At 35.6% G+C, this 22,626-nt stretch overlaps 1 protein-coding gene across 1 annotated transcript in view; it reads right to left on the bottom strand.

Moving 5' to 3' along the window:
• The window catches only part of GRIK2 (glutamate ionotropic receptor kainate type subunit 2), a 589,700-nt gene that overhangs the window by 157,018 nt on the left and 410,056 nt on the right, over positions 1-22,626 (bottom strand). The window contains exon 11 of the mRNA XM_037059704.1: positions 8,366-8,572. Coding sequence (XP_036915599.1) covers positions 8,366-8,572 — 207 coding nt within the window. The remainder of the gene's footprint in view (positions 1-8,365; positions 8,573-22,626) is intronic.

Consider the following 22,626-nt stretch of genomic DNA (forward strand, 5'->3'; position numbering starts at 1 on the left):
CATGAGAATAATACAATTCTATCTTTTGTGCTTGATTTGGAAAATTACTGAACTGAGAAATTTTATGATAAGGGACTTCAACATTACCTGCAGTACTTTACACTTGCCATTTGGGGTCACAGAAAATTATAAACAAATTTGTATTTCTAGTTTTTTAGTTATTCTTCCTATAACCCCCCAAATTATATTATAGTTCTTCAATTTTTCCTGAAAATATTAAAATGCTTCCACTACTGTGCAAAGTTGAGACCACATGCTATCAAAATTCAAAGATACGGTGCATGTCAATTCCAATTTAGTAGAAACTGGTTTTTGAATTAGCCTTTCCATTTTTGTAATATCACCTGGAACCTTTTTAAGTTCCCTGAAAAACAAATATTTGATTTCTTCCCTAGAATACAATAAAAGTGCAACCAAGAGGCACAAGGAAAGTATAGTGAGGTCTTCTAAGGCTCATTTATGGATCATAAAAGGCCTGATAGTGTTAAATACCATTGCAATACCAAGGAAGCATGCAGGGAAGCATTCATGCAGCAGGAAAACCACAGCATCAGTAGTCCTCTGTAAAGCAATGTAAGAGAAGAGCAGATCCCCACAGACCTCCCAGTTTGCCATCGGTGTTTTATAAACCGAAACACTTCTTCCTTGCACATTTGTACACTTTCAAATGACCAAGTTTTTGTTTGTTTGTTTTTAAAATTTCACAGCACTTAAAGTTATAAAAAGGAGCCTCATTAAAAAGAAAATAAAAGCTTTTATTGACTAATACATTGTCTTAGCAACCACAAATGGTAATGATATTAAAACACAAGTCTCTTTCAGCACAAAGGAATTCTAAAGTTCTTTGGCAACACTAAAGGAACTAGGCTTAAATATATCTTTAAAAAGAAAACACTTTTCATAGTCTAATCTACTCAGTTCTAAGGAGGTAAAGAGACTAAGAATATGGCTTTAAAAATTGTTCATTTTTGGATTTCTGGTCAAGGCAGCAGCTTAGGTAAGCACAGCTCACCTCATTGCAAACCACACCAAAATTACAAACTATAGAACAACCATCACTCAGAACCATCAGAAATTGAGTTGAATAAAAGTCTGACAACTACAGAATAAAAAATCTATATCCATCCACACTGGTAGAACAGGCAGAGACACAGAATGGGCTGTTCCCACACCCACATGTGATAAATAAAAATATCGAGGGACATCTCAGGAGTAAGGAGACCCAGACCAATGCCAGATTCCCCAAACCACAGTTCCAGTGCCAGGAAGATAAGTTTCTATAAATTCTGGCTGCAAAAACCAGTGGAATTGAGTCAGGGAAAGAAACCTCTGGAGTCCCAAGCAGTTCCTCTTAAAGAATCCACACATGAACTTACTCATACTCACTCCCTCTAAGCACCAGCACTGGGGTAGCAGCTTGAAAGGCGCCAGTGGCACACAGGGAGAAACTGAAGGGTCTGGCATCAAGATGAGAGAGCTGGGAGACTGCTTTCTCTCAGACAGAAAGGCTGGCGGAAGCCATTGTCCCTTTTCTGAGCCCTCCCCCTACAAAGCCACGGAGTCAGCAGGGGTTGCCATCTCTGAGACTCCATCAACCTGGCTAACACAGTTTGCCCAGTCCTGGAGATTCCCTGAGATACTGTTCCACCCAACTTATGGGTCCACCCAACCTTTTAACTGTAATTTTACATATGAATGGCTCATGCTTTACAATGTTCTAAAGCCTCTCACATAAGCAACAGCCAACCTCAGTGAGTTCCCGGCCCCCATACTTTTAACTAAGTGGCCCCAGGCCTAGCACTTGCAGCAACCAGCCTAGATTCCCAGCTTGGCTTCACCTGGGAACCTCTAAGCCCAGCACAAGTAGGAGTGATCTCAGATTGCTTTACAGCTCATGCAGGGCACTCCAGGGAGGACACAGATGGGGGCTGACCTTCACCTGAACCACCCGGGAAAGCCTAGAGGCTATGCACCAGTGGGTAGCTTTAAACCAGACCAGAACACCACCACCCTCCCCCGGCATAGCTTATCCTCCACAGAGGGCAGAGGTTGTTACTCAGTGGTCATAGCCAGTCCTTGCAGCTGACTGGCCTGGGTAAATCCCTCCCATTGGCCTGCCAACAGCAATCAGAACTCAACTATATGTGGGCTGTACTTAGTCCACACAATGGGCACACCCCGATTACCTAACTTGGGTGATAGGGGAGGCTGTGCCATTGTATCTTACAGGACACTTACTATATTATGCCATGCTACCAAGTCAGGGAGTCATGGTAGCTTTCCCCAACACATAGATACAAACACAGAGAGGCTGCCAAAATGAGAAGACAAAGAAACATGGCCTAATTGAAAGAACAGATCAAAACTCCAGAAAAAATAACTAAAAAAATGGAGGTAGACAATTTAGAAGATGCAGAGCTTAAAACACTTGTTATAAGGATGCTAAAAAACATAGTGAGGACCTCAACAGCATAAACAAGGTCCAGTCAGGAACGAAAGATACACTCATTGAAATAAAGAATAATTTACAGGGAAACAACTAGTATAGATGAAGCTGAAAATCAGATAAATGATTTGGAATATAAAGAAGCAAAAAACAACCAATCAGAACACTGAGAAGAAAAANTATGCCATGCTACCAAGTCAGGGAGTCATGGTAGCTTTCCCCAACACATAGATACAAACACAGAGAGGCTGCCAAAATGAGAAGACAAAGAAACATGGCCTAATTGAAAGAACAGATCAAAACTCCAGAAAAAATAACTAAAAAAATGGAGATAGACAATTTAGAAGATGCAGAGCTTAAAACACTTGTTATAAGGATGCTAAAAAACATAGTGAGGACCTCAACAGCATAAAAAAGGTCCAGTCAGGAACAAAAGATACACTCATTGAAATAAAGAATAATTTACAGGGAAACAACTAGTATAGATGAAGTTGAAAATCAGATAAATGATTTGGAATATAAAGAAGCAAAAAACAACCAATCAGAACACTGAGAAGAAAAATAAGTTTAAAAAAAAAGGGATAGTGTAAGCAGCCTCTGGGACAACTGGAAGTAGTCTGACATTCGCATCATAGTTGTGCCAGAAAGAGAAGAGAAAGAGCAAGAAATTAGAAATCTACTTGAAAAAACAATAGAAGAAAACTTGCCTAATTTGGTGAAGAAAATAGACATACAAGTCCAGGAGGCATAGAGAGCCCTAAACAAGATGGATACAAAGAGGCCCATTCTAAGACTCACCATAGTTAAAATGCCAAAGGTTAAAGATAAAGCAACACAAGAAAAGCAGTTAGTTACCTGCAAGGGAATTTGTATAAGACTATCAGCTTATTTCTCAAACTTTTCAGGCTAGAAGGGATTGGCAATAAATATTCAAATCATGAAAAGCAGGAACCTATACTCAAGATTACTCTACCCAGCAAAGCTATCACTTAGAATTAAAGAGCAGATAAAGAGCTTCCCAGACAAGTAAACAACTAAAGGAGTTCATCCACCAAGCCGTAATTATATGAAGGTTTTTTAAGGTTTTATTTATTTATTTTTAGAGAGGGTAAGGAAGGGAGAGAAACATCAACGTGTGCTTGCCTCTGATGTGTCCCCTACTGGGAACAGGGTCTGCAAGACAGCCATGTGCCCTAGATTGGGAATTGAGCAAGTGACCCTTAGATTCACAAGCCAGCACTGGGCCACTGAGCCACACCAGCCAAGGGTAGTCATATGAAATTTTAAAGGTACTTATTTAAGAAAAAGAAAATCAAAAGTATGGACAATAAAATGGCAATAAACACATACCTATCAACAATTGCATCTAAAAACAAACTAAAGAAACCAGAAGAACAGAGACAGAATCATGGATACAGAGAGCTTTTTGATGGTTGCGAGATGGGAGCTGGGGGTGGGGGAATGGGTGGTAAAGTAAGAAGATTAAGGTATACAAATAGGTAGTTACAGAATAGCCATGGGGATGTCAAGTACAGCATAAGAAATAGAGTAGCCATAGAACTTATACATGACTCATGACATGAATAATAGTGTGGGGATTGTCTGAGGGAGTGGGGGTGCTGGGTGGAGTGGGGCAACGGAGAAAAATAGGGACAACTCTAATAGCATAATCAATAAAATATAATTAAAAAATAAAAATTATTAATTTTTCATCTAAGGACAAAAATTGCCATTTTGCTTTGATGATATATCACACATATACTGAATTATTTATAAAATCATGGTTAAATAGTAATTTGGTGAACTAACTCATAGTATTTAATAATCAACATAAAGCAGCAAGAAAGAAAATATTCAGGACCTTTGGATTTAGTAACAGTAATAGTAGTAGTAGCAGTTGTTATAATAATAATAATAATAATCAGCAACAATTACTGGTCTCAGGTGTTTCTAATTTGCCAAGCAACACACAAAGACCTGCATAATACATCCATGTCCTACATGAGAGTCAGCTATTCAAATATTATGTGTAAATTCCTTAGCTGTAGAAGTAAATTTAGCTTCTATAATTGCATACCAGGTTAGTTACACAGTAGTTTTTTGACATGAGGTTAGGTTTTTTTTGTTTTTTCTTTTAACTCTGTATCCGCATACATCAGAGTACCACCTATGCGAAGAGCTTTTCACACAGTAAGTCATGAAACCTACAGTGAGATTAGCATCACTGTCCACCAACATTTAAATTAGTCTTTCTTGTGTCATTGTCCTTCTTCCCTTTGCTGTCTCCTGTATCTATCCCCCACCTCTGCCATCCCACTGATGCATGTGACTAAGTTAAAAAGGCCTACAGGGCTGCTGCGCTCCCAGATATTAACAGTCAGTCTGCAACCATTGTGCTATGAAGTATTGTTTTTCCCATTACACATATGAGAAAACTGACCCTAAGACAGCATCAACACCTTTCCCCAGAATACACAGCATAGATGATAGATAGATAGATGATAGATAAATGACAGATAGAAATATAGATGATACATTGGATAGATAAATAGATAGATGACACCCAAATTCCCACTCATGCATATGTCAGTTGTAATTGTAGGTCTGTGGGGTGTAAGTACTCCCTCTCCCCTCACTAATGCTATTAGTTTGTAATAGTGTTACGACACTAGGTCAGAGATGCTCCAGCAAACCACTGACTTAAGTTTCCTCCAGTGAGGGCTTATTCGGTGTGAAAGATAAAAGGACAAGGAGTTTCAAGTAACAAGGAGTGTCTGTGACAGAAGTATTAGTTCTACAAGTGTCCAAAATACTGAGCTCTTTAAAGGAGTGAGACATTCAGGAAAGGCCTTGTGGAGCAAGGGCCCAACCCAGAACCCAAAAAGTGAACTTAAAATAGGAGACAAGGTGAAAGACCTAAAGAATCTGACAATAATGTATAGTTGAATTCCTAAAGGAGAGGCAGGAAGCCCATAATAAAAACAAGGAGGCAGCAAGAGTTCGAACTAGATTGGCAGGTGTAAAACTGGAAGGTAGGAACAGATCTGAGGTCTATTTTGAACCTGCAGACACGCAGGCTTTGCACGCTGCTTTATTAACTCATGTGTGGACGTTTACCAGCATAAATATTACTGAAGTGTTCCACTGCCAAGGCAGGCATCACCAAAGATTAGAAAGTAATTTAACTGCTCTCATCTTCTTTGAGCAGTCCCATAACATGTGTCGCTAGGTTATTACGCTTTAGGTGTTTTCCTTCATGTGGTGAATAATTCTAGTTGGCTTTATAAATAACACACAACAGTTGTCTCATGACCGTAAATGAGTTACTAGCCATAAGGAATAATGTAACGCAAAGCTACAAGTAAAATTTATGTCCAACTTAATACCATGAATGGAATAGCAAGTTTCTGTGAACTCATTTCAACTATGTCAGGTTCAACAGATAAGCTCACTTTTAAGAATGAAAAACTCGTAAACTATTTTATAAAATATTATAACAGTGTTACAATTATTTCATTTCAAGAGGAAACGTGTCACTGTTTATTTCTTTAATTGGCCCTTAAATCGTCATTGTCACTGGAGTTATTGAAGACCACATAAAAATATAAGCGCTCGGCAAATATGCAGCACATACTTTACGGAGCAGGGTTCTTGATTTGCTGTCAACCACTGTGGAGCATTTGTGTCATTTTTTAAATAAGTATTCTAGAGCGCTGAACACTTTCTGCAATTTTATGTATCTCCTAGTTGAAGCAAATTAATACTTCCAAGTGTATACCACAATACCAAGGCATAGTGAACTGAAATGGCAAAATAGTATGCTTATACAGATTTTAACCATTTTGATGACTCACAAAATTATCAACTTTTATAGCTTCCCAACAAACTTCAAATAGAATGGCTCAGCTCACTTCATTACAATAAAAATTCACCTGCTGCTTAGCCTGATGCAAAGACTTTATAGAGTTAAAATATTAAAATGAATAGGTTATATAAATAAAGAAAAAACTGCAAAGATTGTCCCTTACTTCCTCTGTAGGAGGACACATGCTATTAAAATTTCACAAAATGTACCAAGTAATAAGTTTCTGGGTGATTTTTATGTTTTTAAAAAATGTATTTGAGAAATGCTGGATTAAGGTTTTATAGGATTTAAGCAATGAAAGTAAATCTCTCCACATTTAATCTTATATAAAACCAAAGTTTGACATACACTGTTAAACCATAAGATAAGTACAAGGAAGTCTAAAAGTATTTTGATTTTTGCTATAAGTATTTATTTGAGTAAAAAACATATTAAGTACTAATTTTTAAAAAATGAGGTGCCCTTGCTTTGCTGACATCCTAGATATATTTTCCCATTATCTTACCTATTGCAAATCTAACAGTGAATTTGATTTTCTAGTAATTCCTCCCTAGGTTTAATTAATTTAATATAAAGAAAGCATTCACAAGACATAGGTCCTTTAGGTAGGAAATTGCTGAAATATTTGAACACCAAAGGGTCCAATGTATACACTTTACATTAAAACTTAAGACTAATTTCACTGACTAGGACTCATCTCAAAATTATCAGTAATAGTAACTATAATCCCTACATCTTTCTCATTGTCACAGTGTCTAAATATTTTAGTTTTTAGTCCTCAGTAAGGATATTCATAAACACTATAGAAGGGATACAAAATAAGTAAGACAAAGTTTGAACTAATTAGATATGTATTTATTGATTACTAAATATCAGGTACTGTGTTAGAAAATTTAGAGATATAAATTATTATGACTATATTATTCACCTCTGGCTGTCATGGCTCAGTGGATTGAGTGCCGGCCTGCAAACCAAAGGGTTGCCAGTTCAATTCCCAGTCAGGGCACATGCCTGACTTATGGACCAGGTCCCCAGCAGGGGTGTGTGAGAGGGGTGTGTGTGAGAAACATCAAACCACACATTGATGTTTCTCTTCCTCTCTCCTTCCTTTCTTATCCCTCTAAAAATAAATAAATAAAATTTAAATAATAATATTATTATTATTCACACCCTCATGCCCTTATTCATGATAATGAACTTTGTAATTAATAAAGTATTTTCAAAATGCATTGAAAATTGCCTATATTTGCTACTTTCACAGGTAAGAATTTTCATTTAGGGTATATAGTTCACAATGTTTTTAAAAGAACATTGATTATTTTGTAGAAGTATTAGCAATAATGTTATGCCCTGATGTTATAAAAATGTCAAAATAAACTTCAATGTTACAAAACAAAAAGTAAATACAATGTTAATAATATTCAAAAGATAAGAGTCTATATCAAAGGTATTTAATACTACTGGCTAAGACATTATGAAATAATGTGTTCTTGGTAAAGAAGAAGCTCCTTGGTGAAGTTTATTCATTTAAAAAACATAAAATGTCTATTCTCTTGCCTAAATATGCTTAACATTCTTGCTTTATTTTTATATAGTATCTTATCTTATGTTCTCTGCATGTAGACTTTCCTTATCTCTAAAAATAAAAAAAAATGACCCTATCCTAGTATAAGACATTTTTATCATGAAATTTGGATTTGTATAACCATTCTCTCTGTTGAATAGAAAGTTAGCATTATAAAGGTGAAAACAAAATTCAGTGTTGGAAAACTACATTCTATTTTATAAATTAAGAGCTAATACTTCAAGATACCAAAACAATTAAATACTAAATTTAAGACAGAACTCTCTCAAATAGACCTATACATCTCTCTTTGATTATTTATATTTGATGGCAAACATAACATATGCTTTGAATAAAATTGTTGAAGGAATACATCATTAAAATATATTATTGCTGCTTGACATTATTAATCCTTGAGCATCAAAAAAAATTTTAAGTACATTTTTTGGCAATCTACCAAAAGTAATAATTAATGAGAAAAGGGACTTACATGATCAATTAGTTCACGGACCATTCCATTCCATTGTCCATTGGCATCATCCTGGGCTCCATATTTCCCATCCTCCACAAGCCTAATTTCATATGTAAAGCCAAGGATTGTAGATAACTCTCTGAGAAGGTCAATGCAATAGCCCTCAAATCGATCATTCCCATAGAGTGGTTTGTCAGACTTCTTAAAAAGGACATAGGGTTCTTCCTGGAAACAGTGAATATGAAGGTAGAAGGTATCAATTAATCATGAAACTTACTATCAGAATAATAGCTTTCCTTAGAAAATTTCACCTTTATTTATTATATGAATCAACTGTATTTTTCTAATTGCAATTCATATAGTTTGAAATACTGATAAGGCAGATATTCAGGAATATATATGCTGTGCAAAAGAATATTCAACTATAATAATTTCACCTTATAATTAAACACAAAGCTATATATCCTCACTATATAGCTTATATCACATATAGTACATCATATATAGTACTATATACTACATGATACATATAGATATACCTATATATAGGTATATAATACATATGAATATACTTTCACCATCATTACAATACCCCAATTTGATTTATACCATTTAATCAATATCTTGTGTGCTATTACAGTGAAACTTATTGATGGAAGAATAAAGTAAAAGTCATTGTCTAATTACCTACCATGTACTAAGAACTGGAGTATATTCTTTGATATACATTATTAAATTTTTTCTAACCACCACAAAAATTACAACTACTATATTTAATTTTAGGAGAAAACGTAGTGGCTAATTTTAGAATACATTTTCAAATGCTAGTATTTATCACGAACTTGTGCATTCATATGACATTTCATAAGACACCCACTGTGAGCCAGCCTCCCTCATATTAAAAAGAAACCCTAGTCATGAAGTTCATGATACAGGGAAGAAAACCAATAGTAGATGCCTAAACAAACAGAACACATAGCCTTAGATGTCAGTAATAGTATGGAAACATAAAACAGGGCAACAGGATACACAACAACTGCAAGACACTTGGTAGGATAAGGCGGGATAAGATACAATTGAACAGTGTGTGTGGAATTATTTTCTGAGGAGATGAGAGATGAGGTAAAATTTAAATAAAAAGAGCAAGTGTCTAGCCACTTAGAAATCTGAATGACGGGCATTTCAGGCCAAGACACAAGTAAAAAAAATTTCCCAGACCAATATGACACTGGACTGATCCAGCAAGAGGACAGTAGCCATCTATGAAGGGATTAGACAAACTAAAAACCGACAATAACAAAGTAACTCATGAACACAGACAGCAGTATGCTCATTAGGACTGTATTTATAGAGGTCGTTTTTTAAGGAAGGTTAAATAATTTTCTCAGGTCATATAGCTATGAAGAGATACAGAACAGCTGTAAAGAGAAAAATAAGAGATTTTAATTGAGGTTATTTAAATTCTAGGATGCATACTTTTCCTACTATTTTATATTATATTCTATAACATCAGATCATTTGTAGAATGTCCATATATGCTAAATGTTTAAATACAATTGTGCCGAACAATTGGTCCTGATTCTAAAATCAGAAATTAATCTGTAACTAAATTCAACGCTAGATATTTAGGTTTACCACAAGGTAAAGAACAGTTAGGATCCTTTCTGATTCGTGTGTGCTGTGTGATCACTTGGGAACTCGAATCCCCAGNAATTGAGGTTATTTAAATTCTAGGATGCATACTTTTCCTACTATTTTATATTATATTCTATAACATCAGATCATTTGTAGAATGTCCACATATGCTAAATGTTTAAATACAATTGTGCCAAACAATTGGTCCTGATTCTAAAATCAGAAATTAATCTGTAACTAAATTCAATGCTAGATATTTAGGTTTACCACAAGGTAAAGAACAGTTAGGATCCTTTCTGATTCGTGTGTGCTGTGTGATCACTTGGGAACTCGAATCCCCAGAGGTACACAGAGTACTACAAATGTGACAGGTACGGTCTTTTCCACCTTTGGAGTTATTATATCCATCTCTCCTCTACTCCTCACAGTCTCCTAAGTGAACATGATTCCACTGATCACAGTTCAAATATCCTTGTAACATTGGAAAGAGGAATTACTATCACTAAGCAGCTTTCCTGTGCTGAGCATTTACACTTCAGGAGTGTTCACGTGTCTCTTTTTCTGGTTATCCCACACAATTTTTTAGTTCTTTTACCATGATAATTACCATATTGAATAGTAAGATTTATATGTATATCTCCTGAACTAGACTCACACCATCTCTGTGGCAAGACAATTACTTAGATTTTCATCAGTAGTGTAAGACATCACCAGGCAAATAGCAGGCTTACAAATAAAATGACTGAATAGTGAATTAAATGGAATTGTATTGCTCTGGTCAACTGGGGAAAACAAGGAAACTTGAAGAAAAAATTATGAGAGGTAGGTTCCCCTGTGCGGTTCTAGTATGGTAACAAATCTTCAGGTCCCTAACCCATGAGCAGAGGGTTAGAGAATTGCTGTAAGAACACAGCATATTCACCTGCTGAAGAGAAAACAGCCTGAGAATTTAGGGCTGGTGGAATGAGAATCAAAAGAAGCATGTTGGTGCCATAGATGAATTCGATAGACCTCATTCTTTGGTTTCAGTTATTTTATGATTTATAAATAAATGAATGTATATACTTTCAATTTAAAAGTCACAAACATTAACCATTTGTCAAGCTCCTGCACTAATAACATCATCTAATATTTTCCAAGCACTTACTTTATGCCAGGGCCTATTCTGAGTGCTTTTCTTGGATTAATTTATTTATTCCTCATTACAACCATGTGTGGTCAGTAATATTATTATTTCTATTTTACAGATGAAGACACTGAGGACAAGGGCACTAAGTATTTTGCCTAATCTTAACAACAGGTAGCACACAATTCAGGGAGTCAGACCAACAGACCAATTCCCACACTAAATGATTCCTAGTGATCTTTTCTGAACCTCACATGAATGCATAATTGCACACAGCTCATTAGACAGCTTAATGTGTACTGTATGAATTTATTATTATTATTTTTCAGTCAACTAGGATTAGCCACGGTCTATGCTGCATGCAAACTTCATTGTATATTTATTCAAACAAGACAACATTGTAGAAGTAAATACATAATCCAGAAAATTAATTTTCTATATCACAACTTATGTTTTTCCCAAATAAAAATACATGTTTTAACATAAAAGTAATTTGTGAAAATATCATATTTTAAATCCCTCAGATTAAGTAACAACACATAAGTGTCTAAAAATTTCCTATTTTCCCTGTTAAATCACCATCATGTTTATTTTAAATTTCCCTCAAATATTTATGATCTATTTTTCATACATATTCATTTGAACACTGGGGGAAAATGATAATAAAAGCTTCTGATTACTAAAGAGTGCACAAGGCATTCGAGGGATGTGCGTGTACAAGGTAAAAAACAGCAAAATTTCAAGAATTATTATGCTATTTAAATATCATTAATCTGGCTTTGAGTAGCAACCATTTGACCTATTAATTTGATTTTCTTCACCTATAACCTACTAAGAAAACTGTCACAGGCAAATAAATTTGTCGATCCTTGTGAGATTAAAAAGTCTTTAGATAAACACATTTTAAAAACAGATTTTCTTATCACATAAAAAATTATGTGGCCTGAATGTATCTTTTTCGTATTTATGGTACTGAACAATGTCAAATATCATTCTTCCCATATTTAACTCTGATAAGTACAACACAGTTTTCCAGCTGCGATTCCTATCTCCAGTTACACTGTGTCATAAGGTAGTTTACATCGAGCTATGACTCTCCTTTCCACTCTCTTACTCTGCTTCACACAGCACAAGGATAAATAATGACCTCATGTAAGAAAAGAAAAATTGTACCAGAAGCAATTACTGTACCACATATTGAGTTCAATGAATAATATGATAAAACTCTCCTGGGCAACTTCATACAGTCTTTCTCATGCAGTCTTAAATCTCGACATCAGCATTTGCTAGAGGTAAAAGCACTTCATTCTACTGGCGTCTGTAATATGGATTTGTCAGCATTTCCACTATCAACCCTGGTTTTAAAAAACCCAATAACTCGTATTTTTTTATCTGCATTAGATGGGGAGTTGTCACAGAATAAACTTAAAAGTAAGTTCTAAAAAAGTAAAATATGTTTTAAGGTTCAGGATAACAAAATGTTTGATTTAAGTGTAATAAAACTTTATGATTATAAGTGTATAACTCATATACCTCTTAGCTCATGTCTACAGAGAAGTAAATTATCTGTTTCATCCATTAACCCTTAAATATATAATCTTATCCATGATATTCAAAAGCAAGGATATAAAAATATAAAATAATTTTATTGATATCTATAAAATATCTCTTGCTACTGCATTAATAAAGCTAAACTAATGTATTTATTCAAGTATATATTGAGATCCTATTATGTACCAGCACTCTTTTAGTCTTCAGACATATAACAATGAAAAACTAAAGAAAACAATACCTAAAAATGTCTGCTCTAATGGAACACCCAATGTAGTGATGAATTGGAAAGTCTTATTTCATATAAACCTGTATTATTTATATGGCTACTCTGTCTCATTAGTTATTAGAATGGAATAATAATAGAACTTCAGAATATATTTCTAAGAAACACAAACACAACTGTGTATCTTGTTGTAGAACGTTCTGGTGAATCATAGGACCTATAACACTGTGGCATTCAAGTCTTTCATTCGGAGAAACATAAATGGATATTTGGTTAGCCCTAGGCTGTTTCTGAATTTACCCTTATGATCAGAAAACTTGGAAAAATTAGTTTGTGGCAACCAAACTAATTTTGAGCTGAAACTCAAATTGCTTATGGGTAACAGTATCCTCAATTAAGAACAGTATTTAAGTATTTATATTTTACACATATATATTGTTAATGCCTCATTTTTTTCCTTAACAAAGACAGGATTGACATAAACCAATCAACCAAACAAAAAACACCTTTTTTTATAGCATCCCTATGGGTCCAATGAAAATAAAGTTATGGGCCTCAAAACTTAAAAATGAGCAATTTATATTTTCCTCAGAATAATTTATTGCTTTCCACTTTCTCAATCTTATGTACATACTCTTTATATCCTATCACTATCCTCACACCAACAGCATTGTGTAATAAGTAATGATGGAGCAACTTAGGTTTCAAAGAGTGTGAAGATCAAGTTAGGTGCTAATGAGTTGATTACAAGTAGAAAACTAATGAACAAACAACATGAAGGGCAAGGACAATGGCGCTGCTCAAGTTGCCTCTTCAGGAAGGTGAGTTAGCTCTTTAAAACTATAGAACTTACACCTTAACATGAGAAAATGATAAAAAATAAATAAGTAAGACAGACCTGAACCTAATGCCCTACGATGTTCAAGAGAAGACAAAGTGGAGAGGCACACTTTCAAAAGGGAGATTAAGGGTGAGAGAACATTCGCATCGAAAGCAATGTTAAGAAGATGGATAGTTCTTTAACAAATAACTTATCAACTCACTGTAATTATCTGATCATGGCCTATCCCACTGCTCTAATAAGCAACACTTTTGGATAGAATAAGACCACGTAATGTATCATGTAACCAGAGGAAAAAAATAACAACTTATAATAACGATAAAAATGTGTCTCCAATAATAATACGTGTTTTCAAATAGCATGTTTTGATTTTAACTGGTCATCACTAATCCTGTATGAAATAGTGAACTCTAAGTAAAAATGACAACTCCAAAAATGATCAATGAATTATCATGGTCTTTTAAGAGAGTACAACTCTCAGTTTTTACATGTTGTTTAACAAGACGCTTATAGATATTTACATTTGATAACCTCATCCCAAAATATAACTGTAAAATACTTTGTTGTTTATCCATCCATGTATCTACCAAATCACACAGGCATGCATTCATTAAACAATATTTTATGTAAATTCAATATACCAATTCCTAATGCATAGGCAAAATTTCTCTTAAAAAGTAAATGGTTAATATTTTAGCCCCTTGGACAATAAATACAGTTGCAACCATTCAATCCTGCTATTGCAGAACAAAAGCAGCCACAGAAGCAATGAATAAGTTGGGCAGCATTTTTAAAACTCATGTTTTAGGAACGCTGGAATGTAATAAAAAAAACTGTTTACAACAAGTAGGGGAATACTTTGTGAACAGAAAATCCGCAGACTTTTGCTAGAAGACCTCTGTGGCACATCAGTTTACCCTGTTGCTATCACCATCTACTCCCCAGTTCAGCAACGGCCTTGAAGAGGGAACACAGCATTCTTGGGAAAGGTGGTAAGTACCACAGGAAACTATGGATTTATTCTCAAAAAAGGCAGTTTTGTGTATTGACCATGTGATGGGATTGAAAACTGATAACAAAAATAAATTTGGCAAATTCATAAACATGTAGCAATTGAATAATACAGTAGACCAAATGGCCACAGAGGAATTTAGAGGGGAAATTAGAAAATACCTTTCTGTGAGTGAAAACAAAAGCAGGACATGTCAAAACTTGTTGGATACAGGGGAAGCAGTACGCAGAAGAAAAGTTATTATTAGAAATGCTTATATTAAAGAGAAGAAATATATCAAATCAATAACCTAAATTTATACCTTAAAAATCTAGAAAAATAAGATCAAACTAAACAGAAACTTGTAAAAAATGATTATAGTGTGTGTGTGTTTATATGAATGGAGGTCCCCCCGCAAAAAAAAATTATCTTCTGGAGGGAGGGCCCCTTGTGGTGCAGGCTTCCCCTGCTAGGTGAGAGTCCTAGGAACCCATCTGTGTCAGTGCACCAGCTGACATTGTTGTGTGAGCTGTGTTTGGGCTTCAGTGAATTTTTCTTAAAGACTCTTTCTACTCCTTTGCCCACTTCAGGATGGGTGATTTGTGTGTGCTCCTGCCCACACCTGCTGCCCTGAGTCTTCAGCAGTTTTTGACCAAAAGCACATCACCCCCACTCCCCACACTCCCTATTCACCCTATGTCTTCCTGAGCAACTATTTTTGTTTCTCCAGACAAAAAGAGTTCTCAAAGGGAAATGTTTTGCTGATGTGAAGGAGATGACACACACAAAAAAATGGTAGAAACAAACAAAAAAAGGCATCAAAATCAACAAGTTCAAAACCTGTTTAGAGAAGTGAAAAAAAAAGCCTTGATAGAGAGTACTTTGAAGGTGACTGTAGTTTAAACATGTAAGAATAAATACACAAATTTTATAAGTAAATTCCATTTTTGGTTTCCCCTATATATCTCTATATCTCTGTATCTCTCTATATCTGTATATAGAGAGATTAATAGTAGAGAGAATCAAAGGAAGCAAATATTCATGATTTTTATTTTTTTTAATTTCATTTTTGAGTTTAGAGAGAAGGGAAGGGAGAGAGAAAGATAGGGAAAGAAACATCAGTGTGCGAGAGAAACACTGATCAGTTGCATTCTGTATGTGCCCCAACCTGAGCACGTGTCTGGACTGAAAATCCAGTGGCATCCTTTTGATTTGTGGGATGATGCCCAACCAACTGAGCCACACTAGTTAGAGCTAAAAGTTGGTTCATTGAAAAGATCAACAAAATTGACAAACCTTTAGCTAGACCAACAGAAAAAAAAGAGTAAGAAAAAGAAAAAATCCTAGAGAAGTCTCAAGTGAATGAAGGGACTATTACAATTAATCTTACAGGGAAAAAAACAAATGTATAATAGGATAGTTATAGGGACACTTGGTACACCAACAAATTAGACAATTCAGATGAAATGAACAAATTCTTAGAAAGATACAACTACCAAAACTGACGCAAGAAGAAATAAAATATCTGAATAGAACTCTAGCAAACAGAGATTAAAATGGTAATTTTAAACCTACACCCCTCACAAAAAAGGCCCAAAAGCAATGACTTGCCTGGTGAATTCTATCAACATTTAACAAAGACTAGGCAGCAATTCTTCTCAAACTCCTCCAAAAAATTAAAGACAAGGGAACACATACTAATTTATTTATGAGGCCAGTATTACCCCGATACCAAATTTTCTGAAGCTATTGTGTGGGTCAACATCTTGTTCAATGAGAAAATACATAATTTCTCAAACCTCTTATTTTACTTAATCTCATTCCCTTCTAAGAGCATGCTTTCTCTTTTTATTTTTAAATTATCATGCAATGTCTGCCTTTACTTTCTCTTCTCTTTGAGTATTCTCTGTAAACTGAAAAAAAAGGTCTCAGTAATATCTCCATTCACTCATCCACCCAATAACTAGTTGTAGATTCCACAATGCTCCAGGCGTTGTTCTACGTCATGAAGATGAAAAGACTAATAAGACATAATACCCACTCTTAAGGAGCATTACAATGTATGAAAGAAATGGAAATTAAAAGAATAAGTATAATGAGAAGTCACAAGGAAATAGCATTTGAGTCCCAGATGTATATTAAATTAAATTAAATGTTTTACAACTAAGATTATAATACTGATGCCTAGCCTCCACCTTCAGAGATTATGGTCTAGTAATTAGACTCTAATTCATCTAGATTGCTCAGCATCATTACTTTTAAAAACCCTTCTAGCCCTGGCTGTTGTGGCTCAGTGGACTGAATGTTGGTCTGCAAATCAAAGGGTCATGGGCTCAATTCCTAGTCAGGGCACCTGCCTAGAATATGGGTCAGGTCTCCAGTAGGAGGCATGCGAGAAGCAACCACACATTGATGATTCCTTCCCTCTCTTCCTCCCTCCCTTCCCCTCTCCCTAAAAATAAATATTTAAAAAAACCAAAACAAACACACAAAAATCCTTCCTAGATGTTTGTGATATGCACCAGGGCCAGCTCCATGGGTGCGTGACACGGGTAGTTGCGCAGGGACCGAGGCTTTGAGGGGCCTATGCTGGGGTTACGACTCTGCTGGTGCTCTTCAAAATTAATCATTCTTAAAAAAGAGATGCTTGTTTCATTTACATTGAGGATGAAGATTATGTAGCCAGTCATATACACAATGAGAAATGAGAACTACTGAATTAAATGAAGAATCTGAGGAAATGGAAATATTTTGGAGAGAGAAAATGATTCATGCGGATGCTAGAAAGAATAAATAGTTGTATGAGTTAAGGGAAAGAGAATGTGGAACAGGAAAGATAGGGAAGGATAATACCATAATAACCTAAGTTAGGAGAACTTTTTTCCCCATAAAATTCTGAAAAAACTATTTAGATGCAATGACTGTTGATTATTAGGACTTCAATTCATACCCTGCTTCGAATGGTATTATTTTTCAGCATCTACCTAAAACCAATTTTGATACAGGAAATGAAGGTGAGGATCTTTCCCCAGGATTCTCTTTTTAGGTATTTTTTTACTATTTACACTTGGATAAATTTGAATGCATGTTTGGGAGAGAAAGCAAAACAAAAGGAGAAAGATTTTATTTGTCCAATGATTGCAAAGTGGACTTTTCAATCATGAGGATTCTGTTTCTAACAATTTAGTGCAACAATTTGAGTTTGGAGGCTCTTGGGTCTTAGAAAGGAGGACCCAACACTAGCTATCCTCTAGCTCTACTTAGGTTTTTCTTCCCCCAAAATGCAGAAATCAGCTGATGGAAACATGGATTAGAATCAAGAGCTGAATATTAAGAGGCTTCTTACCCTCCTCACACCAGAAAGTGGATCAGGTATTGGCTAGCCCTTCAGCATTCCTGAAAATGCATATAAAACACTCGCAAGAGAAAGTGCTTGTGCAATGAGGATTATCCACCAATGATCAGTAGTAGTTAGTAGCACGTATCTGCTGAAAGTTCTTTTTACATAATGAATGGTGAATTTAACTTTCAGCTATGGTTCTCTGTAATCAATAAAATCAACAAATGCTTATTTAAGACCTGTCATTTAAAAGAAAATACCCTGATTTAGGACAGAGTTGTTTCTTCTAAGCACCTTTTAATCTAGTTGAAAATAGAAAATTTGCACAGAAAAATGTAAATAATAATACAGGTTTTCATGTAAGTGCCTAAGGAATAAATTGTATAGATAAGAGAGCCATTAGGTGCTAGCAAAAAGAAAGTAAAAAATATTTCAAGGTAGTTAGATAAATCATCCTAGATAAAAGGCTATTAGAAAAATGGATTCTTGAATGGGAACACATTAGATAAATGGGGAAAATAAGAGCTGTTCAGGTACGAAAAATGAAATGAGCAAAGGTATACAGAAGAATTTCCTGGCACATGGCCTGAAGAATAGGAATGGTAGTTCATAAGAGGAAGATGTTTATAAACATGTTTTAAAAAGCTTGGGAGAAATCAGTAAATCTGAACACCATTCATATTTAAATTATGAATTACTTTGTACCCATTAGAAATTATCACTTACAGGTAATACTGTGTTGGGAACTATGTTAAATATTTTACCCATTTTTATGTCTAATACAAACTTTAGGTAGCACTTCATTATGATTATCTTAATTATAAAGTTAAGGGTAAATCATCTAACAAGTGGGAAACTCAGAATTCAAACCTAAATTTTCTAACTTCCATTTTGTTCCTTCAATGTGCAGAAAAGCCCTTTTCTTTTTTTTTAAAATATTTTATTTATTTATCTTTAGAGGGGAAGGGAAGGACAGGAGAGAAATATCAATGTATGGTTGCTTCTCGTGTATCCCCTGCTGGGAACTGGCCTGCAACCCAGGCATGTGCCCTGACTGGGAATCGAACCACGATTGTCTGGTTTGCAGGCCCATGCTCAATCCACTGAGCTATACCAGCCAGGGCAGAAAAGTCCTTTTCTTAGTAAGATATTAAATTCAGACATTGTGCCAATTGCTTACAGAAAAGGTCAGCTCTCCTGCCAATTTTTTGTAGGGTAGGTGTTGTGGACCGCTCTGCTCGGTTCTAGGAATTGTAACTCTACCCTCTGTGTCTAAGGATGAACGAGTGACCTCTGCAATGTGAGCCACAGGAGACAAAGCTTGTCTGTAGAAGCAAACACTGCCTCAGTTTCCTCTCCCTACCCCCAAAGCTTGGTTGGAAGTCAATGACGGGTAAGACCCCTCACAGTGGGGGGCAACCTAAGCCAGACTTGATCATGCGGGAGGACATCATGGAAGGACTGGGGGGAGGGCTGCAACAAAGAGGGAGCAATGGACTCTCGACCACCCCCTGGCTTTGACAAAGCCTGAGTCCCCATGTACTCTGGGAGAAGCGCTTCCTGGTTCTAATCCCCTTAAGCATGAATACCTGTCGGGAAGGGGTGCAGCTCCTTGCCTTGCTAGGCATGTCCTGGGGAACAATCTGGCATCACAAAGACTTCCTGATAAACTTGTGAAATCTGCTCTGCTAAGAGTGCTTTCATTCATATGTTAAGGGTTCGAGCAGGAAACTCTAAAACTCTGTTCCTGACAGACTCAGACTCATAGTAAGCACTCCGATTTCTTTGAAGTGTTATCTACTGTTTAATCCTTGCCACCCTGTATTCCTGTGTATTACAACCCAGTAAAAGCCCCTGGAGGAAGGGGCTCAAGGCATTTTTTTCCTCCAAGAAACTGGCCACTGATGGCCTTTGTTTCCCCTGAAAAACTGGCCACCTCTCCTCCTCAAGCAGATCACATCTTGTCTTGTTTACTTTCACTCATGGAGGGGGTGAGGGGGGAACGTGTGGGAAAAGTAGCCCCTACAGGTAGGGCAGTTCATGGATTTGTATATGGATATAAATACCTTCACAGATATCTCATTGATATCTTCAAATATCAAATTTGTTATTATGGTTTAACTTGCTATTGTGTATAATATTTTATTATTGAAAATTATCCCCAAAGTTTTACTTTCCAGAAGTTTATGCAATTAAAATATTTGAAAATTCTTCATCACTGCATCCCTTTGAGGTATCCACATACATATGAAGTTACTAAAGACTCAGTGCTAAAAAATGAATTTGGCTTAAACTAGTATTTTCTAAAATCGACTTAACCACAGAATAGTTGCAGGGTATGCCTGTATCACACATTTACCCAAACCATGGAGCACAGTGAAGTTCCACGTAACCAATTAATAAACAGGGAATGTAATTGCTACAGGGCACAGAAAGTGCATGCTGTATTTTGAAAGCAGTGTTTCATTTCTAAGGTAAGAGAGTATTGTATTTGCCAACAATTTCAAATATAAAAGTTCAAAGGAGAAAATATAAACTAGATTTATTTTAAGAACATAGATCTGTGAACAATATTTGATGAGCTTTTAATGCAGTATAAAATATTCTTCATTTCATATGAAATGCTTTCTAAACAGCTACGTGGCAACGGCATTGCTTTCCTATTAGTTCTCAGATGAAGTGGTAAAAAAGCCTTTTATTTGTTTGACCTAGCAAGGTGATGAAAATAAATTCACAAGTCACTTTTTCTTAACTCTATTACTGCATGGAACTAAAGCTAAGAGATCCAAGAACATGAAATTCATAGATTCAAGTCAATAATACTCATGCTTGTTTAGTTGTGTAATGACATAAATGCCTTATGAATGATACACCTAATAAAATACATTGACTGGTAAATGGATGAGGACCTGGGAACTCATCTATTACTCTGGATTTCTAGGCAAAACGTACTCACTTTAGTGGTGCCAGTAGAGCAAAATACAGACGTGTCTTCTGCTAGGTGAAGAGGTCTGTGCTTTCCTTTTTGAGTCATTGTGCTGAGGTTAATTGGAGTCAGGATGTAGTCTAGCATTAATAGTACCAGTTAAATCTCAAATAAAGAGGCAATTAGGAGTCAATATCAAATGATCAAGATGTGATTGAAAGTATAGAGATCAGGACTTGAAAATCAGATATCGATCAGAAAGTGAAAATAGGTTGGAAGTACCTGACATAATTTAGGACTTAGTGGTCTTGAAGGTCTTACAATTGTCATCCATTACTTCTCAATATGGATAAGGGACTTTTGAGGCTGATACATATATATATCTCAAATTCTCAATCTCCCTGGGAAGCCCTCATTTATAATTCTTTGTCAAACCAAACAGAATACAATAGGTTTATGACAACATTGACAGAAGTTTGAAAACAGGAAAAATGTGTAGTGGTGTAAGTTCACTAAAAATACACATGCTCCCTAAGGAACAGTATCGGCAACATTCGTAATGCCAACCACCATCTATCATCTTCAGCTATAAACCTACATGTCTAACCACCAACCAGATAAATATACCATAGAAAAATTAAACGGAATATGCTTTATATTAAATTCATCTTGTATTATCCCAATTCTGCTTTTTTATATCAATTATCTTCCCACCATGTATACCAAAAGTTAAAAAAACTAAAAGTCTTCCTAACCTCTAATTTCTTCTAAAACTCCAATTTTCAAACTGTTACTAGGTATCCCCCCTTCTCTACCCTATACATTTTATGAATCTGATTTCCTTCCCCCACACCCTTCAGATAAGGCCATGGTTTGGACTTCTCAGATCTCACTCTTGCAATATTCTTGTGGCTGGTCTCACCAAATCCTGTCTCATAAACTACATACAATTCTATCTCTAATACTAAGAAGGATTTTTAAATCCCAATTGATCATATTGTTTATATTCTGAAAATCCTTCAAAATTGTCCCGTTATGAATGGTGAAACCTAAATACTTTCACGAGACTACAAAGGCCTTCTCCTCTGCTGCCCCTGCCTGCTCACCCTCTCCAATCACTTCTCTGCCACGCTCTCTGTGCTCTGTCAGCAGTAGACTGCTTATAACTATTCATGCACTCTAGACTCTTTCACATGTCTGTGCCTTCAAACATACTTTTCCCACTGTCTGAAATATCCTGTATCCTTTCTTCACCCAATAGATTCTCACTCTTAAACCAAACATAGCTGAAGGATTTCTGAAAAGCAGACACTGATGTCTCCTATCCTAACTTCTTACCAAAGTAGTTCTGAGGTTATAGAAATGTCTAAAAACACAAAACAGTAAAAGGAACAGTAACAGTCTCACTAAAAGTTGTGGGCATGGAATTCATATATGTGCAGAAAATCATCCACGAAAGATAAACTGGTAGGTTGTAGGCAGTGTTGTGAAAACATTGGAGCAAGAACATGAAAATGACATCAAAAAAGGGTTTCATTCCACTAAGATGATAAAGTGTGTTTCAAAACTGCTCTTGAGAAATTAGTCATATAAGCAGAGTGAGAAGAAAGGGCTGTCTGTAGGTGATGAAGTCTGTTTCAAAA

The sequence above is a fragment of the Sturnira hondurensis genome, unplaced genomic scaffold, assembly GCF_014824575.4.
Source record: "Sturnira hondurensis isolate 20B ecotype Veracruz unplaced genomic scaffold, ASM1482457v3 Scaffold0011291, whole genome shotgun sequence".
Classification (NCBI taxonomy): Eukaryota; Metazoa; Chordata; class Mammalia; order Chiroptera; family Phyllostomidae; genus Sturnira; species Sturnira hondurensis.